Source organism: Pimephales promelas, chromosome 17 (genome assembly GCF_988280905.1).
Source record: "Pimephales promelas chromosome 17, fPimPro1.hap1.1, whole genome shotgun sequence".
Taxonomy (NCBI): domain Eukaryota; kingdom Metazoa; phylum Chordata; class Actinopteri; order Cypriniformes; family Leuciscidae; genus Pimephales; species Pimephales promelas.
Genome location: NC_142785.1, coordinates 19,710,627 through 19,726,291, shown reverse-complemented (window position 1 = coordinate 19,726,291; position 15,665 = coordinate 19,710,627). Strand labels below are relative to the sequence as shown.

The 15,665-nt window shown below is 37.6% G+C and overlaps 1 protein-coding gene across 3 annotated transcripts in view; it reads right to left on the bottom strand.

Moving 5' to 3' along the window:
* The window catches only part of afap1 (actin filament associated protein 1), a 58,911-nt gene that overhangs the window by 40,477 nt on the left and 2,769 nt on the right, over positions 1 to 15,665 (bottom strand). The window contains exon 1 of one of the 3 annotated variants that reach the window (XM_039661419.2): positions 2,930 to 3,359. The exons of 1 other annotated variant lie outside the window; for it this stretch is intronic. In XM_039661419.2, the coding sequence (XP_039517353.1) occupies positions 2,930 to 2,963 (34 nt within the window). In that variant the 5' untranslated portion in view covers positions 2,964 to 3,359. Of the gene's footprint in view, positions 1 to 2,929; positions 3,360 to 15,665 lie in introns of those variants that run through there. One more of the 3 variants, XM_039661421.2, reaches the window with a different exon arrangement.

Here is a 15,665-nt window from a genome sequence, read left to right as displayed (position 1 = left end):
TGAAGCATGATTACCATGTACAGGATGATCAGTTATCAACATTGATAATAAAAATACATTTTTAATATTCATTTATTTTAATTATCAAATAAGTTCAAAAAAAATTTCTGACCCCAAACATTTTAAATGGTAGTGTAATACACAATTAAAAAAAATGTATTAATTAAAAAAAGGTGTCATTAATGTAAAATACAACATCAAATGTAATCTATAAATGTTGACAATTTAGTTTATGCCAAAATGATGCTCCCCATCCTCATCATGATTAGCCTGACTGTGTCAGATTTCGTACTTATATTACTTATCGTAATATATATTTCGCGTCTCTACTCGACAGAGACATCGACATGACTCTCAGTTTTCCTCTAGCCTGAAAACAGCCGGCCAATCAACAAAGAGGGCAGATTGAGATCCGTGAGGTAGAGAGGCTAAGTAAGCACAGAGTTTAAGATTGTATTTTAGGTTAGGAAATCGAAAACGACGGTGGATATGGAGACACGGGATGCAATTCGCTACAGCATTTGCAAACCGAAACGCGAACAAGAAGAGTGTTTGTTAAACATTTTGAATGGAGGTGATGTTGTGGCCCTACTCCCGACAGGTTTTGGGAAAATTTTAATTTATCAACTATTACTGATCGTCAGCGAGAAACTGGGCAGGCCAAAGGCCGGCAAGGCGATAGTTGTGATTGTGTCCCCCTGGGTTGCACTCATGGAGGATCAGGTTAAGGAGGCAGCAAAACCCGGTCAGCCAAGTTCACTCCGGTATTTCACTCGATGGTTTTATTTTTAGCATCATACATGTGTGATTGACTTAACCAATAATTTTATACTTCAGAGTTCAGACAACCACAAAACAAACAAAAATAACAACTTTATTCAACTATTCCTTTTCTCCCTTCTGGGCCTGAGATGAGAGTTCAAGAGATTTCCACGACGCATGCGCGAGAATTGCGATCTTCTTCAACAACTTCAGTTCTCGCGCATGCGTCGTGGAAATCTCTTGAACTCTCGTATGTAGCAGGGATCCACCTCTCAAATTTAATCAAAAATATATTAATTTGTGTTCCGTAGGCGTAGACGAACGAAGGTCTTACGGGGTTGGTACGGCATGGGGGTGAGTAATTAATTACTTAATTTTCATTTTTGGGTGAACTAACCCTTTAAATAAGGCTGAACCAATGGTCACAAAAATATACTCAACATTAATCAAGGCGAACATTTACAATTTATTTATTTAGCTAATGCTTTTTTGGAACATTCTGACCTACTCTAGCACTTTACCCTGAGGGACAATGTAGGGAGCCATTAACACCCTTTATAGTAATAGCAATTGAGAGAGGGGAGAGAAAACAAGAAATATATGATAAAAACTGCAGTAGAGCCAAGCAGTTGAGTTGACAGAATGTGTGGAAAAGACAGAGTAAGGCAAAGTTAAAGAATTCTCTTCTTGCCTCTCGTCTTTTTTGGGTCAGACATCTCTTCTTGGAGGGAAGGAAGGGCTTTCGGGGTTTCTTGGCACGTGTAAGCCTTTAAAAACTCATCAGTGTGGAAACTGTCAGAGAGGAGACCCCCTAAAATAAAGCCAAGTAGGCTAACAGACCAATACCCACATCACACGCTATAATCGAGTGCCAATTCATACCATGTCAGACTGGTCTAACAACACAGTGCCATATGTTCCTAAATGCCAATAAACGCATTAACCACCAGCGCAGCCCAGTATGAGCTTTAAAACATGACGAAAAGTTCAAATCCACAATGAACATGGTCACATCTGGAACTATGCTGACATGTTTTAGTGCAAAAATTCATGTTAGGGATAATCATATGGTCTTTAACACTAAATAAATCCAAAACAGGGCAACCAGGACCCCAAAACAAAGTAGATCTCTTGAATTTATTTTGCAATAATGATACAGACAGTGGTGCCAAATCTTGGACAACAGTCATTCTGAAAATTAATTTGGCCTACTGAAGTTTGACTACAAGTATTTAAGAGAGCAACGCAACAACTCTATGGCAAAAAAAAGAACACACTTTACAACAAAACTCCAAAACAATGCAACGTCTTGCACTCCGATACCTTAAAGTTAAACCACTGTGGACAATGGGGCTCTGTCACATCCAACCAAGTGCAGAGTTGTGATGCACATACAGGATACCTGACACCTCACAGCTGCCAGCCAAACAGCCAATCACAGATGCTCTGCCTATCCAGCTCAAATTATGTTTTCAAAAGTGCAGACTTCTGTGACAGAAGATAAGGGCACCTGTATCACCCAAGAGTTATTATGGGTGACTGGAATCAATCTTCTGATTTAATTATTAAATTTAACACTATATTCTAATACTATTAAAATACAAATGTAAAATAGAATTTAGACATATTTTTATTAAACGCAAATCTGACCATTACTGAATAAAAAAATAAATACACACACAGCAAAAAAAACAAAACAAAAAAAAAGCAAGAATTCATTGAAACATCATTACCGCCTCTTCACATTTCAAATTGTAATGGCTTTTCTAACTGACCTGAGAAAAGCTGTGTGTGTGAGGGATTCAAATGAGAAAGTCTGACTCATGGGGTGAATTCAGCTCTTCCCAAACCGAGAAGGTAATATTGCCTTTGAAATGTCCATTATGTGAAATATTTCTTTGAATTATCTTCTGTTTATTTTACATTCAATTAAATTAAATTGATATGAAAAAAAAAAACATTTTACAAACTTCTTACTCACACAAAGCGCGATGATGTAATAAGAAATGCGTTTCTATCATTGGCTACACGTTGTAATAGCCTACTGCATGCATCTCACTAAAGATACATTGTTCTTTCATAGCCACTATAAATTACACGTGGACAAGACACATTATTAATCAGCTATCTCAAAGCATGCAATGAATCCACTCATGGAGACACTTACCCCTCGAGGCGAACAGTATGGGGTCGCTCCGCATCTTAAAGTCAAACGCATCTAACACCGGGTAGGTAGGGGTTGCAGGCGTGTGTCCGACAGCTGCTGTATTTCATTAAAATCCGCGCAACAGAGTCGTCTCTGTTTTCCCCTCTTTCTCTCTGTGCAAACCAGTAGAACTCCGCTCGCTTTCCGCCCGGCAATGTCTCGTTTCCTCTGAAAACTTCCCCAGGCTTTCTCCTCGATCCTGACTCAAACAGAGCAGCTCTGTTCGCGTTGTGTTTATCGAGATCCCGACAGCACACCGCTACGCCTTCGAAGGGAAGCTGCTTGGAGACTTAAAAGAAAATCGTTCACTTTCTCTCCATGTCGTGCTCGGCGAAAAGTGGGACCTCCTTCCTCTATTTAGTTCCCTCTTTTCTCCGCCCTGTTATAGGCTTTAGCCCCTCTTCTCCAATTCCACAGCTGGATACAGCGCATGTGTGAGTGGAGAGGCACGTTAACGAACACTTAGCCTAATATTTAGTGAAGCTTATGCAACGATACGTTTGTTATTACCATATTTAAGATTAGAACATTATTTCTGAATGATCAAGAGTATCTGAAAACTTAAATTAATGAATAGCTCAAGAAAAGGATAAACTCTTTAGATTCTGCAACAGGTTCTGGAAACGTTCCTAGAAATTTCCCTTAAGGTTAAGAGAACGTTCCCGGAACATTACTTTATAAAAATGGAACCTAAAATTAACCTACATGGAACGTTCCTATAACGTTCTTGTTTGGTTCCCGAAAAAAAAAAAAATAACCTCATGGGACATTCGGGAATGTTAGTTGAACATTCTCTATTTTTGAATAAATTGTTCTCATCAATCTTGCTCAACTAACAATATTTTAATTAAATAAATCATAATTGTAACTGTTTGTCATTGTAAGCTATGCATGTAGCCTATGTCAGACAAGACCATACGAAAAAATGGTTAACTGCTTTATTCAAGCACAAGTGAACATTCTTCTCTGCCAAGTCTATACATGCAGTTCTATAAATCAATCATCTATTTATGGATTAATAATTACAAGTCATTCATCTGAAAGGGTCTATAAAAAGTGAGAAACTCTTTAATCACAGCATCAGCGTGGTTGAAAATAGCAGGGTCATTGATGTTTTAGCACAGTCTTTCATGGCTAAAAAAGTTGAGTTTTTTTTTCCAATAACCTTAGTCCCTGTTTAGGGTTAGGTTTAGGAATACGGAGGGATGGGTTCAGATACCGAGCTCGGAGCCCCCTTCCTCGGACAACATGCCAAATACGCATACCATTATTCTACCTGACTTATTTGTAAGTGTGAACTCAAGAACTACAAGTCAATGTAAAGGCTTGTCTGAATTGAAAAACCATGTACACATATGTCGGTGGCCAAGTGAACTCGTGTGTGTGTCAGCAGAATATTGTATCTGGACAGTGATCCATATTTTGACCTTGGCACAAAAAACAACTCTGCTCTGACATCACACTGGGGAGAGAATCAAAATGCAGACATAAAGTCCACCCAAAGTCTGAAGCACAGTGGAGAGCAATATTTGACTCAGAACTTAGTTTCAACACAAATCCTGAATTCCCAACACTATCAGATTCAATACTTTATCAGATTCAAACAAGTGCCAGTTTTACAATAACATACAAATCTGTGTTCTGTTTGTTTAGTTGCTTTGCTTTCGTTTTATCAGTTTGTGTGTTTAACTTCAGTTGCAGAGAGAGGTTTTGATAAAACACTCATATGCATTGTCAACTGCTTCTTGTGGCATCACATGAAAGTCATGACAAAACATTGATTATTATACTTGCATTAAAAAGGTGCAATCTATTATGTGGCGAAGAGAGTTAGGTTACACTGAACTAAATCTCTGAGGTCATTATAACTGCAATTCAATACAGTGATATCTTACACCATAGATAGAGATAGACCAGAAGAGCTGAAACCCATAAAAAAATAGGACATCTGTAAATTATGAAACACTTCAGTCTTCAGTCTAGAATCTCAACTATTGAGTCATTTAACTGATTTATTATGAAAGAAATACACAAATTTTACTTACACAAAAACAAAGAAAAACATCTGATGTTAATCACAATATGAGTAAACCACATACAAACTTTATCTCTTCCCAGCTCCAGACACACCGTTATAAAATTAATTATGACACTCTTCTAACATGACTTGGTCCTCACATCACGTGCTCAGGATGTTGAAAGCAGGGTGGAGGCCCTGTACTAGCAAACTGGTAACTGTGGGGAGTGTAAGCTTTAAACAAACAAATCTCTAATGAACCATTAAAGAGCCTGATAGGCAGTGGAATGACTGTTTCCTCTGGGTTCCACTGCAGGGCATTCATTACAGCAAAGGCTATTTTTTCAATGGCAACACATGAGCTGAATCCAATTTTTTTTTAAAGTGAATCTCATAAAATGTGTCTCTGTCACTCATCAGTGCTTCTGTGTTTTCATATCTCCAAGGAATGCAGCAACACTCTGTGCCAAACACCTAATTACAAAGGTGTCTGGCCTTGCTGGCAAAAAACACAAACAAAAATCATATGCACACCACCTGCAAGACAACATGATTTTAGATTCCACAGACAAATTAATTTAAATGCTCTGTTGTTTCTGTACTCTATTAAAACTACCATTTCTAATCAGATTCCTGAATGAACCCTTTCCAGAATGAACCCTGAAATGCTTGCAGGACTTGTTGAACCTTTATAATCGCTGGACAATGTTTTCAGAGTTATCTGGATAGTTTCTGTGTGTTTTTGATTCATTTAAAACAATTGCAAATCATCTCTGCAATCTGCACTGTTACTCTCAGTATCCAAACAGCAGAAAAGTGACTAAGATTTTAAGGCATTTGGCTGTCCTCTTCTCCTACACACACACACACACACAGTCTAATCAAGCCAAAGCCTTAAGGAATTAACAAAGAGTAGACTGACAGATTTGCTGTGCCTCCTGGTCCTAAATCTGGTTTAACCCTTTATAGCCAACAATGCATGCTTTTCTTAATTAGAATATAATTAATCTAAATCTTGTCAGTCTTGAGATTAGCCTGATAGGATTGATTCGTCTACACTGTAAAAAAAATATTTTCAAGATTTGTTATCACAACATATTTTCTTTTGTCAAATCAACTTTATAATAATTTATTTAGTTGAGATAACTTATTATTTTGAGTTTCTGATGATTAAATTAATCTCCTTCATTGTATTAACTCACTTTTTCCAGTTCAATCAACTTAAAATTTTAAGGCAACCCAGGTTACTTACTTTTTTAAGTTAAACCAACAATATTTTTTTAACAGTGTATGTCTTTGCTATTAACTGGTGGATTTCCACAATTTCAGTAAAATAAAATTAATATATTTTGGCCTGAGAGAAAACGCATACATTGAGATCCATCTGTGGTCTCACAGAAAGTTAATTTGTGCCATTCTGCAGAGGCTGTAGTTGTTGATGTTGCTGTTGTAAATACCTCAGATGTGTTCAAACTCAAAGAAATGTGCTACATGAACTGCAATGCTTCAAATTTCATCATTTTCATTGCTGCTCTCCAGTTCCCAGTTCCCCCTTGATAAGATGTTATCTTGTGGAAAATTAAACACACACATATCGACTTACACTGGCGGTAAATTTGAATAATGAACTTTCTGAGCTGGTAAACTGCAACCAAAACTCTGTATACATGTCTGGAGAAATCGCCATCATCAATGTCTTCATCAAAAGCAATCAGTCTTCACAGACTCTCCATATGGCTATGAGGTAAAGGCCGCTCTGCTCAGCTGCAGTTGCGTAATTTGACACCATAGTCATTTTATAGTGCAGAAAGCCTAAAAAGCTGTAGCGCATATGGACGGGCAGTATGGAACACTGGCTGTGGTCCAGCGGAGGAAAGCCTTGATGGAGGGAAGACAGAGCAAAGGTAAGGAGTTAAGAGTTTTTAAAAACTAGGTCAGAATCGGAGTGAGTTTATACTGTAGTGATACTTTTCATCATTACTTTTGTTTTGGTTGGTAATGTATGCATGGGTACATGCCTTGAAAAGGTGTAGTGACATAATGGTTATAATTTGACTTTGTGTATGTTATTCTGTTGTTGCCCAGGGATGTTTTGGGGGTGAGGGGGGGTATAATAGTTAAAATCAGTGAGAGGGAAAATGTAACTTTCATGGTTTCACTGTACATTGCTTTACTCCTTTCAATAAAATAAAAAAAAGGAATCGGAGTGACCATGACTGCCTTTTGACACATTTGTAATATACTGGCTCCGTTTCAGACATACATTGTGTTTTGTTTGGGTTGGGCAGGATCATCTGGACAAAGCACTTCAAACCAGTCCAAGAAGGGGTCTCAGAAGAGATACACAATCCTATATCCTTGAAACATCCTAAAAAGGCTTTGACAAAAAACAGCACAACATTCCTTACACGAGATTCCAGAATAGTGCAGATGAGGCTACACTACAGTATGTTCTCGCTTTATATTTTCTTTACATTGAAAATGTATGCTCAGCCAAGAAAAATAAGCGCATTTACAAACATGCGCACTTAAAGTTTGATTTTCAGCAGACTAGAGCAATAATTAATCTTTTTAAAATGCTATGTAAATGACTAAAATTATACCTGTCAGATTATTAGCATTTTTTTTCTCTCCAAGTGCATCAGAGCACTCTATTCATTATTCATCAGTGGAATTTGAATTTAGTTCAAATGAATTTGCATGCTGGTCTTAACAGAAATTGCACAATGTACAAGTACAATGAGTAACAACTAAGTAAATAGTTGACAAGGCCAAGATGACCAAGACAAGAGTTCAATTTGGGTTTATTTGAGCCTGTTTGTTAATGTTGAAGACCCATCTGCAAGTTATCAGCCAGACTGAGCAGCTGCATGAAGCTCACTGTTTCCCCATAGTCAGATTCTTCATAATTGTATGTATTTTTGTCTTCCTTCATCCATAAAGTCCTCCTCCTACTTCTCTGTCCATTACATTTCCTTCCTCCCTCTTGTTCTTCTTGATGCCCATTCATGATAACATACATATAACCCTCCCCCAATCCATACCCTGTCTCAAGTCCCAGCTGCTTTAGCCAGGATGCCTCTTTAGTTCCAACGGTCCACAGCAAACAGTCAAATGAAAGGATGGATGGATGTACGAAGGGGAGGATGGCCCAGCAGGACACAAAGTCACAACCACTAATACACACTCAACACACACACCTCCCTCCATCAGGCCATCCCACTACTTCGAGGCTCAGTCCACCATCTGGCCAGGCTGAGACTGTAGACGTGTTGTTGGTTATGGCTGGTCAGCCCTATGGGGGAAGGAGACCCAATTAAGAACCAATCTGCTTTAATGCAAAATGTATGAGCCCCCATCCCACAGTTTTTTCCAATGCTTTTTTTTTCATCTGGTTCTCCCTCGATCGCCGAACACAGCAATCAAATACAAATCCTCTAAGAACATAGCGGACATCATACAGTCCTTCATTTCCTCAGATTCAGGCACTTTCCATCAGATGATTTTGATAAATGTTTCAGCCAGACTCTGCCAGAACCACAGAAATTGATTTTCATCAGACCTCAGGGAGGAAGTACACCCCCGGAGATCCAACATCATGTATTTGTGCAGAGTGCTGATTTAGGATCAGATTTTCACATTGTTTACTGGGGTTTAAGCCAAGGAGTGCAAAGGAGCAGCTCTGATCCAGAGACAGCATTCCTGATATATGATCTTGTACATATATGGGTCCTGGCCTCTCACAACAGACCAAAGGAGTGAGCCTAGTGTTGATAAATCATGCCAACAAAAAAAGAAAAGAAAGACAATACAATACGAAGGCAAGATACCTGTTGTCATGACCAGTAAGACATGGGAGCATTCATTTTATCTGTTAGATAATTCTCATTAGATTGAGTCACACAGTCCTTATTTATGTCCATTATGTTAATTCTGACCCTAAGCGAACACATACTATAGACCAGGACTATTATCACTGATGGGGACAGTTGCTACATTTTTATAAGCAAATAGGTGTTTATACCTCTGTACCATTTTTTGGAAGCAAATTGTATCAAATTGATTGCTTAAAAGAACTAAAAAGCCATGTAAACACCTAAATTGAGGTGTCAATCCAAAATTTAGAAGGCATTGCATTGGAAGGGGTGGCGTAGACCTGAAATGATTCAATCAATAGGAAGTAAGTTATGTTATAAGCATAAGAGGATATGGGTGAAAGGGAAGGGAGGAGGTGGATGGAAAATTGGAGAATTTACCTGCCAGACACAAATTTTAAAGCCTCGCCCCTACTGTCAGGGAGCTGACCCATCAGCTTTAAAAATCCAGCAGTTCTGACAGAGTGTAGATCTGGCATATTGGAGTATGAATAATACAATAAGTTTTATACAAAACTTCTGATTACAAATGCAAAAATTTCCAATCAGCCAGCTTTAGTTTAAACTGCTTGCTTAAAATACCCTAGCATCGGTGGGCAAGTTTGCCATGAACACCATTCAAAAATCTGTTGCTTCTGTTGTTGTTTATTTCTTCTGATATCTTTTTATATTGTTTTGTTACCTTTTCTGTTGCATTTTTGTGTTGTTTCGTGTAATGTAGCATGTAAAGACAAAATATAATTCCCGTCTATCAGATTTGTGTTTTGTAAACACTGTAAAATTATACTCAACATTCACTGTGAGGACAGCATAAGAGGTGGCGGCTCTGTGTGCAGCCAATGAGCAGACCATTGAGGAGAGAGGGATTATGGGAATAGCATTCCAAAGAAACATCTACAAAGCTTCAATTTAAGAGTGCCGAATGACAGCAACAACAATTATCACACACTGAGTGACAAGTGTGAAGTCACACACACACACACACACACACACACACACACACACACACACACACACACACACACACACACACACACACACACACACACACAGCATCTACTGCCACAACATATTTACTAAATATTCCACCCAAATGAAAACTAATGCACTACAATATGGAAAAAAAAGTGACATTTTAGAGAATTGTTGAATAATGTGATGTGTTAAATATATGATACATCGAAATCAATTTAAGTAGATTTAAAGCCAGAAAATAATGGCATATCTAATACTTGATGTATATATCCTGTTCTTCCTGGATAGAAACTTTCAACTTCTTAAAGTGATTAGCAAATCTTTAACTAAAGAAACATTCAGTAAAAAAATATAATATGAATAAGAATAAGGGTCTTATATAGGGAAACGATCGGTCATTTAAAAAATAAATAAAAAAGTTTAAGTTTTATAAGCACAAATGCTCGTCTTGCTCTGTTCTGTGATGAGCGTTCGTGACTCTCCTGTTCAAACTCAAAATGAACAAATCTTTTTTCGAGTCATGAGTCGAAGGGTCCTAGATAAGACCCTTATTCATCGTCTGGTGTGTTTAAAGCCCTTTGAAGCTGCACTGAAACTGTCTTTTGGACCTTGAACCCTTTGGTTCCCATTGAAGTCCATTATATGGAGAAAAATCCTGCAATGTTTTTATCAAAAACCTTCATTTCTTTTCAACTGAAGAAAGAAAGACATGGACATCTTGGATGACATCGGGGTGACTAAATTATCAGAAAAAGTTTTTTTAAAAGTGAACTACTTTTTTTTTTTTTAGCTTGCTTGCTGATTTTTCTCTTCATATTGCTGCATTAAAATGCCATAACCATTACCTCACGGCTTTCAAATCCAATCCTACCAAGTGTATTTAAATCTAAGACCGCAAATGCCTCTTTTACAGTATGTGTGGTTTAATCCTCTAAAGAATGCCATGATCTTAATGCTCACACCTCTAAGAGAGTTTCGCTATAACTATGTATGGCCACAAAGACTAAAGATTTACTGCGGACAAGAAGTAGAAGCTGCTATAGGTTATACACTGGGGGAAAAAAAGTGCTGGATTTACTTTGAAACAATTTTCACTCATACAGTGTCACAACCAGTTACAAAGAAACGGCAAATGACACATTCTAAGGTAGAAAGACTAAATTTGAATTATCTTGTAAAAAGTACTTAAATAATCTTTGTTTTATTTATTAACATTACATTTACAGTGTACATGTCGTGCACTCAGTGCCACTCAAACAAACACCCAAATACAAACACTGGAAATGAACGGACATCTACAGACAGGAAGCACATACTCACAAACACATTCACTTTAACTTCATAAAGGAATGCAACAGACTGCTCCATCCTGAGACTATAAAATACATGGCATTTTTTAAAAAGCAATGCATAACCCAAATTTCTTAACTGCTGTCAAGCCAGTTGCAATGAAAATAGTGTGCATGCTTTTTTATTATTATTACGGTAATCTAAAAGCAGCACAAAGGTGTGTTTTTTCAGCAAGTCTAATGAAAGAACACCCATCAATCAGATAACATAATAGCCAGTTATTTTCTTCTTAAGACATTTTTTTGATAACTTCTTAAGATTACAAGAACAGCTGATGTTATGAATGCATAAGTCTAGGAAGACCTCTTTTGCCACCAACCAAAGCAAACCAAACTCTGACACCAAACAAACCAAAAGCAGACAAAAAAAGTACTGGTGTTCAAGCACACTAATCTTGAAGCTTCAGTATGAATAGCCTGTGGGATCTGTGTGGGTGTGTCAAGGGTGAAATACAGAGTAAGAAGGAAAGTATTCCCATAAATCATAACACCTTGACATTAACCTAAATGCACAGTCAATTTAAAAGGACAGTGTGGAGGTCTTAGCACTTAAATTCTCAAACTTTCCAGATTGTAACCAGAAGTTAAGCTACACTTTTAAAACACATACTGAACACCTGATTATTTTTACCAGCAGATCTATAAATGCACATAAGCACATCCACTTAGTACAGAAAAGCCTGAATCCACTATTCCAAAAACACTAGAAAACAAGTCTTGGCTAAAATCCAAACTAAGCATTTTACCCAAAGGACAGGTTGCCTTCATCAACACCCTATAGACCATTTCACAAGATGTAAACAACACTGGTCCAGAAGCACTTCCTGTTTCAGTTTTTTAACACTACATAAAGCTGGGATAAAATACAACCAACAGAACATTTAAAACTGAATCAAAACGTTAAACAAACATCTTTAAGATGTTTTCTTTACATGTGAAATAAAGAAAACAGTTACAAACTGAAACAGGAAGTGCTTCTGGACCAGTGTTGTTTACATCTTGTGAAATGGTCTATATCATACGCCCGTACTAAAAATAAATTGGAATTGATGGATGGAAACTGGGTTTTAAAAACATGAAAGAGTAGGAAAAGCATAAAAAAGAGGTGTGTGTGAGTTTGTTTGCACACACTCAAGCATATTTTTGGAGCATTAAAATATATGCACTCCTACTGAGATTTAGAACCCAAAGGCTGACTCAGTCTTACTCCCTTTTTGACCCACTGCAGGAAGTGGCATAATCTATTAGTCACTGCCACTTTCCATGGATTATGTGATTCTTATAAAGTGGGCCTCTTATGTTTCCATCACATTGTTGTTTTATGCACTACAGTGAATGTGTGGGAGAATTCTTTAATTCCTGTCTCTATTCATCTGGCAAATCAAAATGAGTGCAAGGAAATACGTAACGACACAGGCACAAAATAGGCACGAAAAGGCATGCAGAGCGGCAGAGAGGAAAATAAATGACTGCACAAAGATGAGAGAGCTGCCTCAAGGCTTAAATACCACGTACAAATACACCTGCACGATCAATAACCCAAAAACACAGATGGCGCTTGTTTTTAGAGTAGAAAGAATTCGGTGAAGAAAGACAGATAAAGAGAGTTCATGAAGGTCAGCAGGTTTAATAGGATAGTAAAGATACAGATACAGCAGGAAATCAAGATCGCCTAATGCCTACACGTGTTATTTTTAGTAGTATTATTATCATAGTGTTATTTATTAATATTTTGAATTGGCTCTAATTTTTTATATTTTAAGTTTTAATTTGAGTTCAATTTATTTCATTAGGTGAGTTTAAGTTTTTCATCTTTGTATTCTAATTGAGCTTTTTTTCAATTGGCAAAAAAAAAATACTAACAATAGTGTCAGTTTTAGTTTACAATAACAAGTTATTTGGCATCAGGGGAATGCGCTTACACACTACTGCAGATTTTATAGTTGAATATTGACATTTGAATCAAGTCAAGTCAATCAGACCGAAAATCTTTAGTATCTGTGAAAACAAATAATAATTGTGTAGCTGCAAAAAGCAACAAACAATTACAGCACACGGTGCATTAATTATTCATGCTAACTATTCTAGCATCTGTTAGCTATAAAACAAGTCTTTACAGAAAGACTGTTACCTTGGCTGTGACAACACACCCTGAAAACAAAATACTTCACCAGAGTTTCCACCCAGCAAATAACACTGACCACATCAGTCTAATCGGATCCCTCTCCGTCTGTGATGTGGTCAGGAGCGTTAAAAACCACAGCGACTTTCATCTTCTGTATCTTTGCCACAGTTTCCTTTCCACAGCACCTTCATCAATCATTTGCTTTTCCCTCTCTCACTTTCCATCTCATAGACAAACAACGGGAAGGGGCGGAAACAAATAATGACAGAGACAGAAATGACAGTAATCCTCTGCTTATTTAAAATGATTCATATATATTTCAATGATGAGAGCAAGAGAAAGAGACAACTGAAGTAAAGTAAATCTTTCTGAAGAGCATGAGGCATCAGCTAGACAGTGACTCAGAGGCCTTGAGTTCAGCTTGGTTTACAGCACAGACACCCTGAGTCTACAAACACACAAACTCTCAAATGGATAAGTTGAAGCACCTACTTTTTGAACATAAACACACTTGAGTGTTTTGAGTTTGACATAAAGGGGGGAAAAAAAGCAAAGCTGCCCTCAAATCTACCCTCTGGCTGTGTCTCGATGTGAAACCCTAATGAGACAACATATCCAAAGCTGAAGAAGAGCCAAAAGGCATGCAACAGCACTTTTTCATGTTTTACTTGAAAGATTTGCCACTCCAGTCTAGTCATGTTACATAGCCGCAGGGAATATGAATGAATGACAACTCTGGAGAGACCTATGGGAGAGACGTCTCGCACAGCTGTTTGTGTTACTCTGAACTTGTGCACATATTTATTGATAATAATAAAATAAAAATTAAATTAGGTTTTTAAAAAAATGTGTCCAACTTGTACAACCTATAAATTCATATATAATTTTAATAATTGTTATTACACAACATTCTGTTAAAAAGTGTTTGAAATTTCCTATTGAAAAAAGTCTGAGACGGGACAGTTTGAAGGGCTTGTCCCTGAATTGCCAAAAGCATTTAGCATCTCTCAGCAATGAACCATGATTTGCCGCTAGCTAGTCGGTTGCAGATGGTATCAGGGAAAGCATTTGATTGGACAAAAGTCTGTGTAGTGCAGGATGAGTCATTAATCACCATTCTAAATTAATGCGCTGTCTTAACAAAGCAGAAACACAGAATGATCACGCAGCGCACACAGAAATATTCAGGACTCGTTGTCAACACTGCCCTGTGACTAGGATTAATAAAATAGGTTTGCTACTGAAAAACTGCATTCGATTTCTCAGCAATGAGATGGAAGCATTGATGTTTTTGAAGTAATTATACTAAAAGTTTCACTATTAAAGTAGTAGTTCACTTTTGAAAAAAAAAATTGCTGATAATTTACTCACCCCCATGTCATCCAAGATGTCCATGTCATTCTATCTTCAGTCGAAAAGAAATTAAAGTTTTTGATGAAAACATTCCAGCATTTTTCTCCATATAATGGACTTCAATGGGAACCAAACGGTTCAAGGTCCAAAAGACAGTTTCAGAGCAAACAAACTGTTCAAAGGGCTTAAACGATCCCAGACAATGAATAAGGGTCTTATCAAGCGAAACGATCACTCATTTAAAAAAAAATAAAAAGTTTATCCTGCACATAGTTCGGTAGAATTAAATGTCTTTATATCCTTTATATCAGCGGGACTCGCATGTGATATCTGTCTCTTTAGCAATCGCGGCCTGCTTCATACACTGTAATGTTAAAACTCATCCATAAACATTATTAGATCCATCAGCTTGACAGCAAGACCCATCATTCAGCTCATCACTGCATCATAAACCTACGCCTTTGTTAATGTTTCTTGAACCGAAGGAAGACCCATCATTAGTTCTGCCGGTCTGAAGCTCCGATGACAGTAAGACCGTTAGAGTCACTTTGGTATCACAGAAGTCACCATGCAGATTCCCGATGTCCCGTCCATCAAATGTCAGTTTAGAAAGTATTAATCAATGTCTGCGTAGTTGACCCATCAATTAGAGCGAGGGGGCCAAGGAAAGGAGCTTTTTTCCCCTCCTCTCTTGCTTTTTTAACAAGGGGCCAGAGCTTCTCTCTGGCAATTCTGTCCTCCAGAGACAAAGCAGTAAGCCACAGTTTTTTATCTGTGGGGACCATCCTGTTTTTTAGGACTGACACAAAGGGCAATGTTGATCCCCTCCTCCAGGTATTCCTGTAGCCCAGGAGCAACTTTTCCAACCAATCACCACCCTTCTCACATCCTCGTTGGCCTCCTCTTTCAGCCCGTGCAGATTTAGCACCCATCTCCAGCAATAACGTTTGCAGTCGGCGACTATCCTATTGAGTTTTTTTTTTTTTTTTGAGGGAACCAGTGT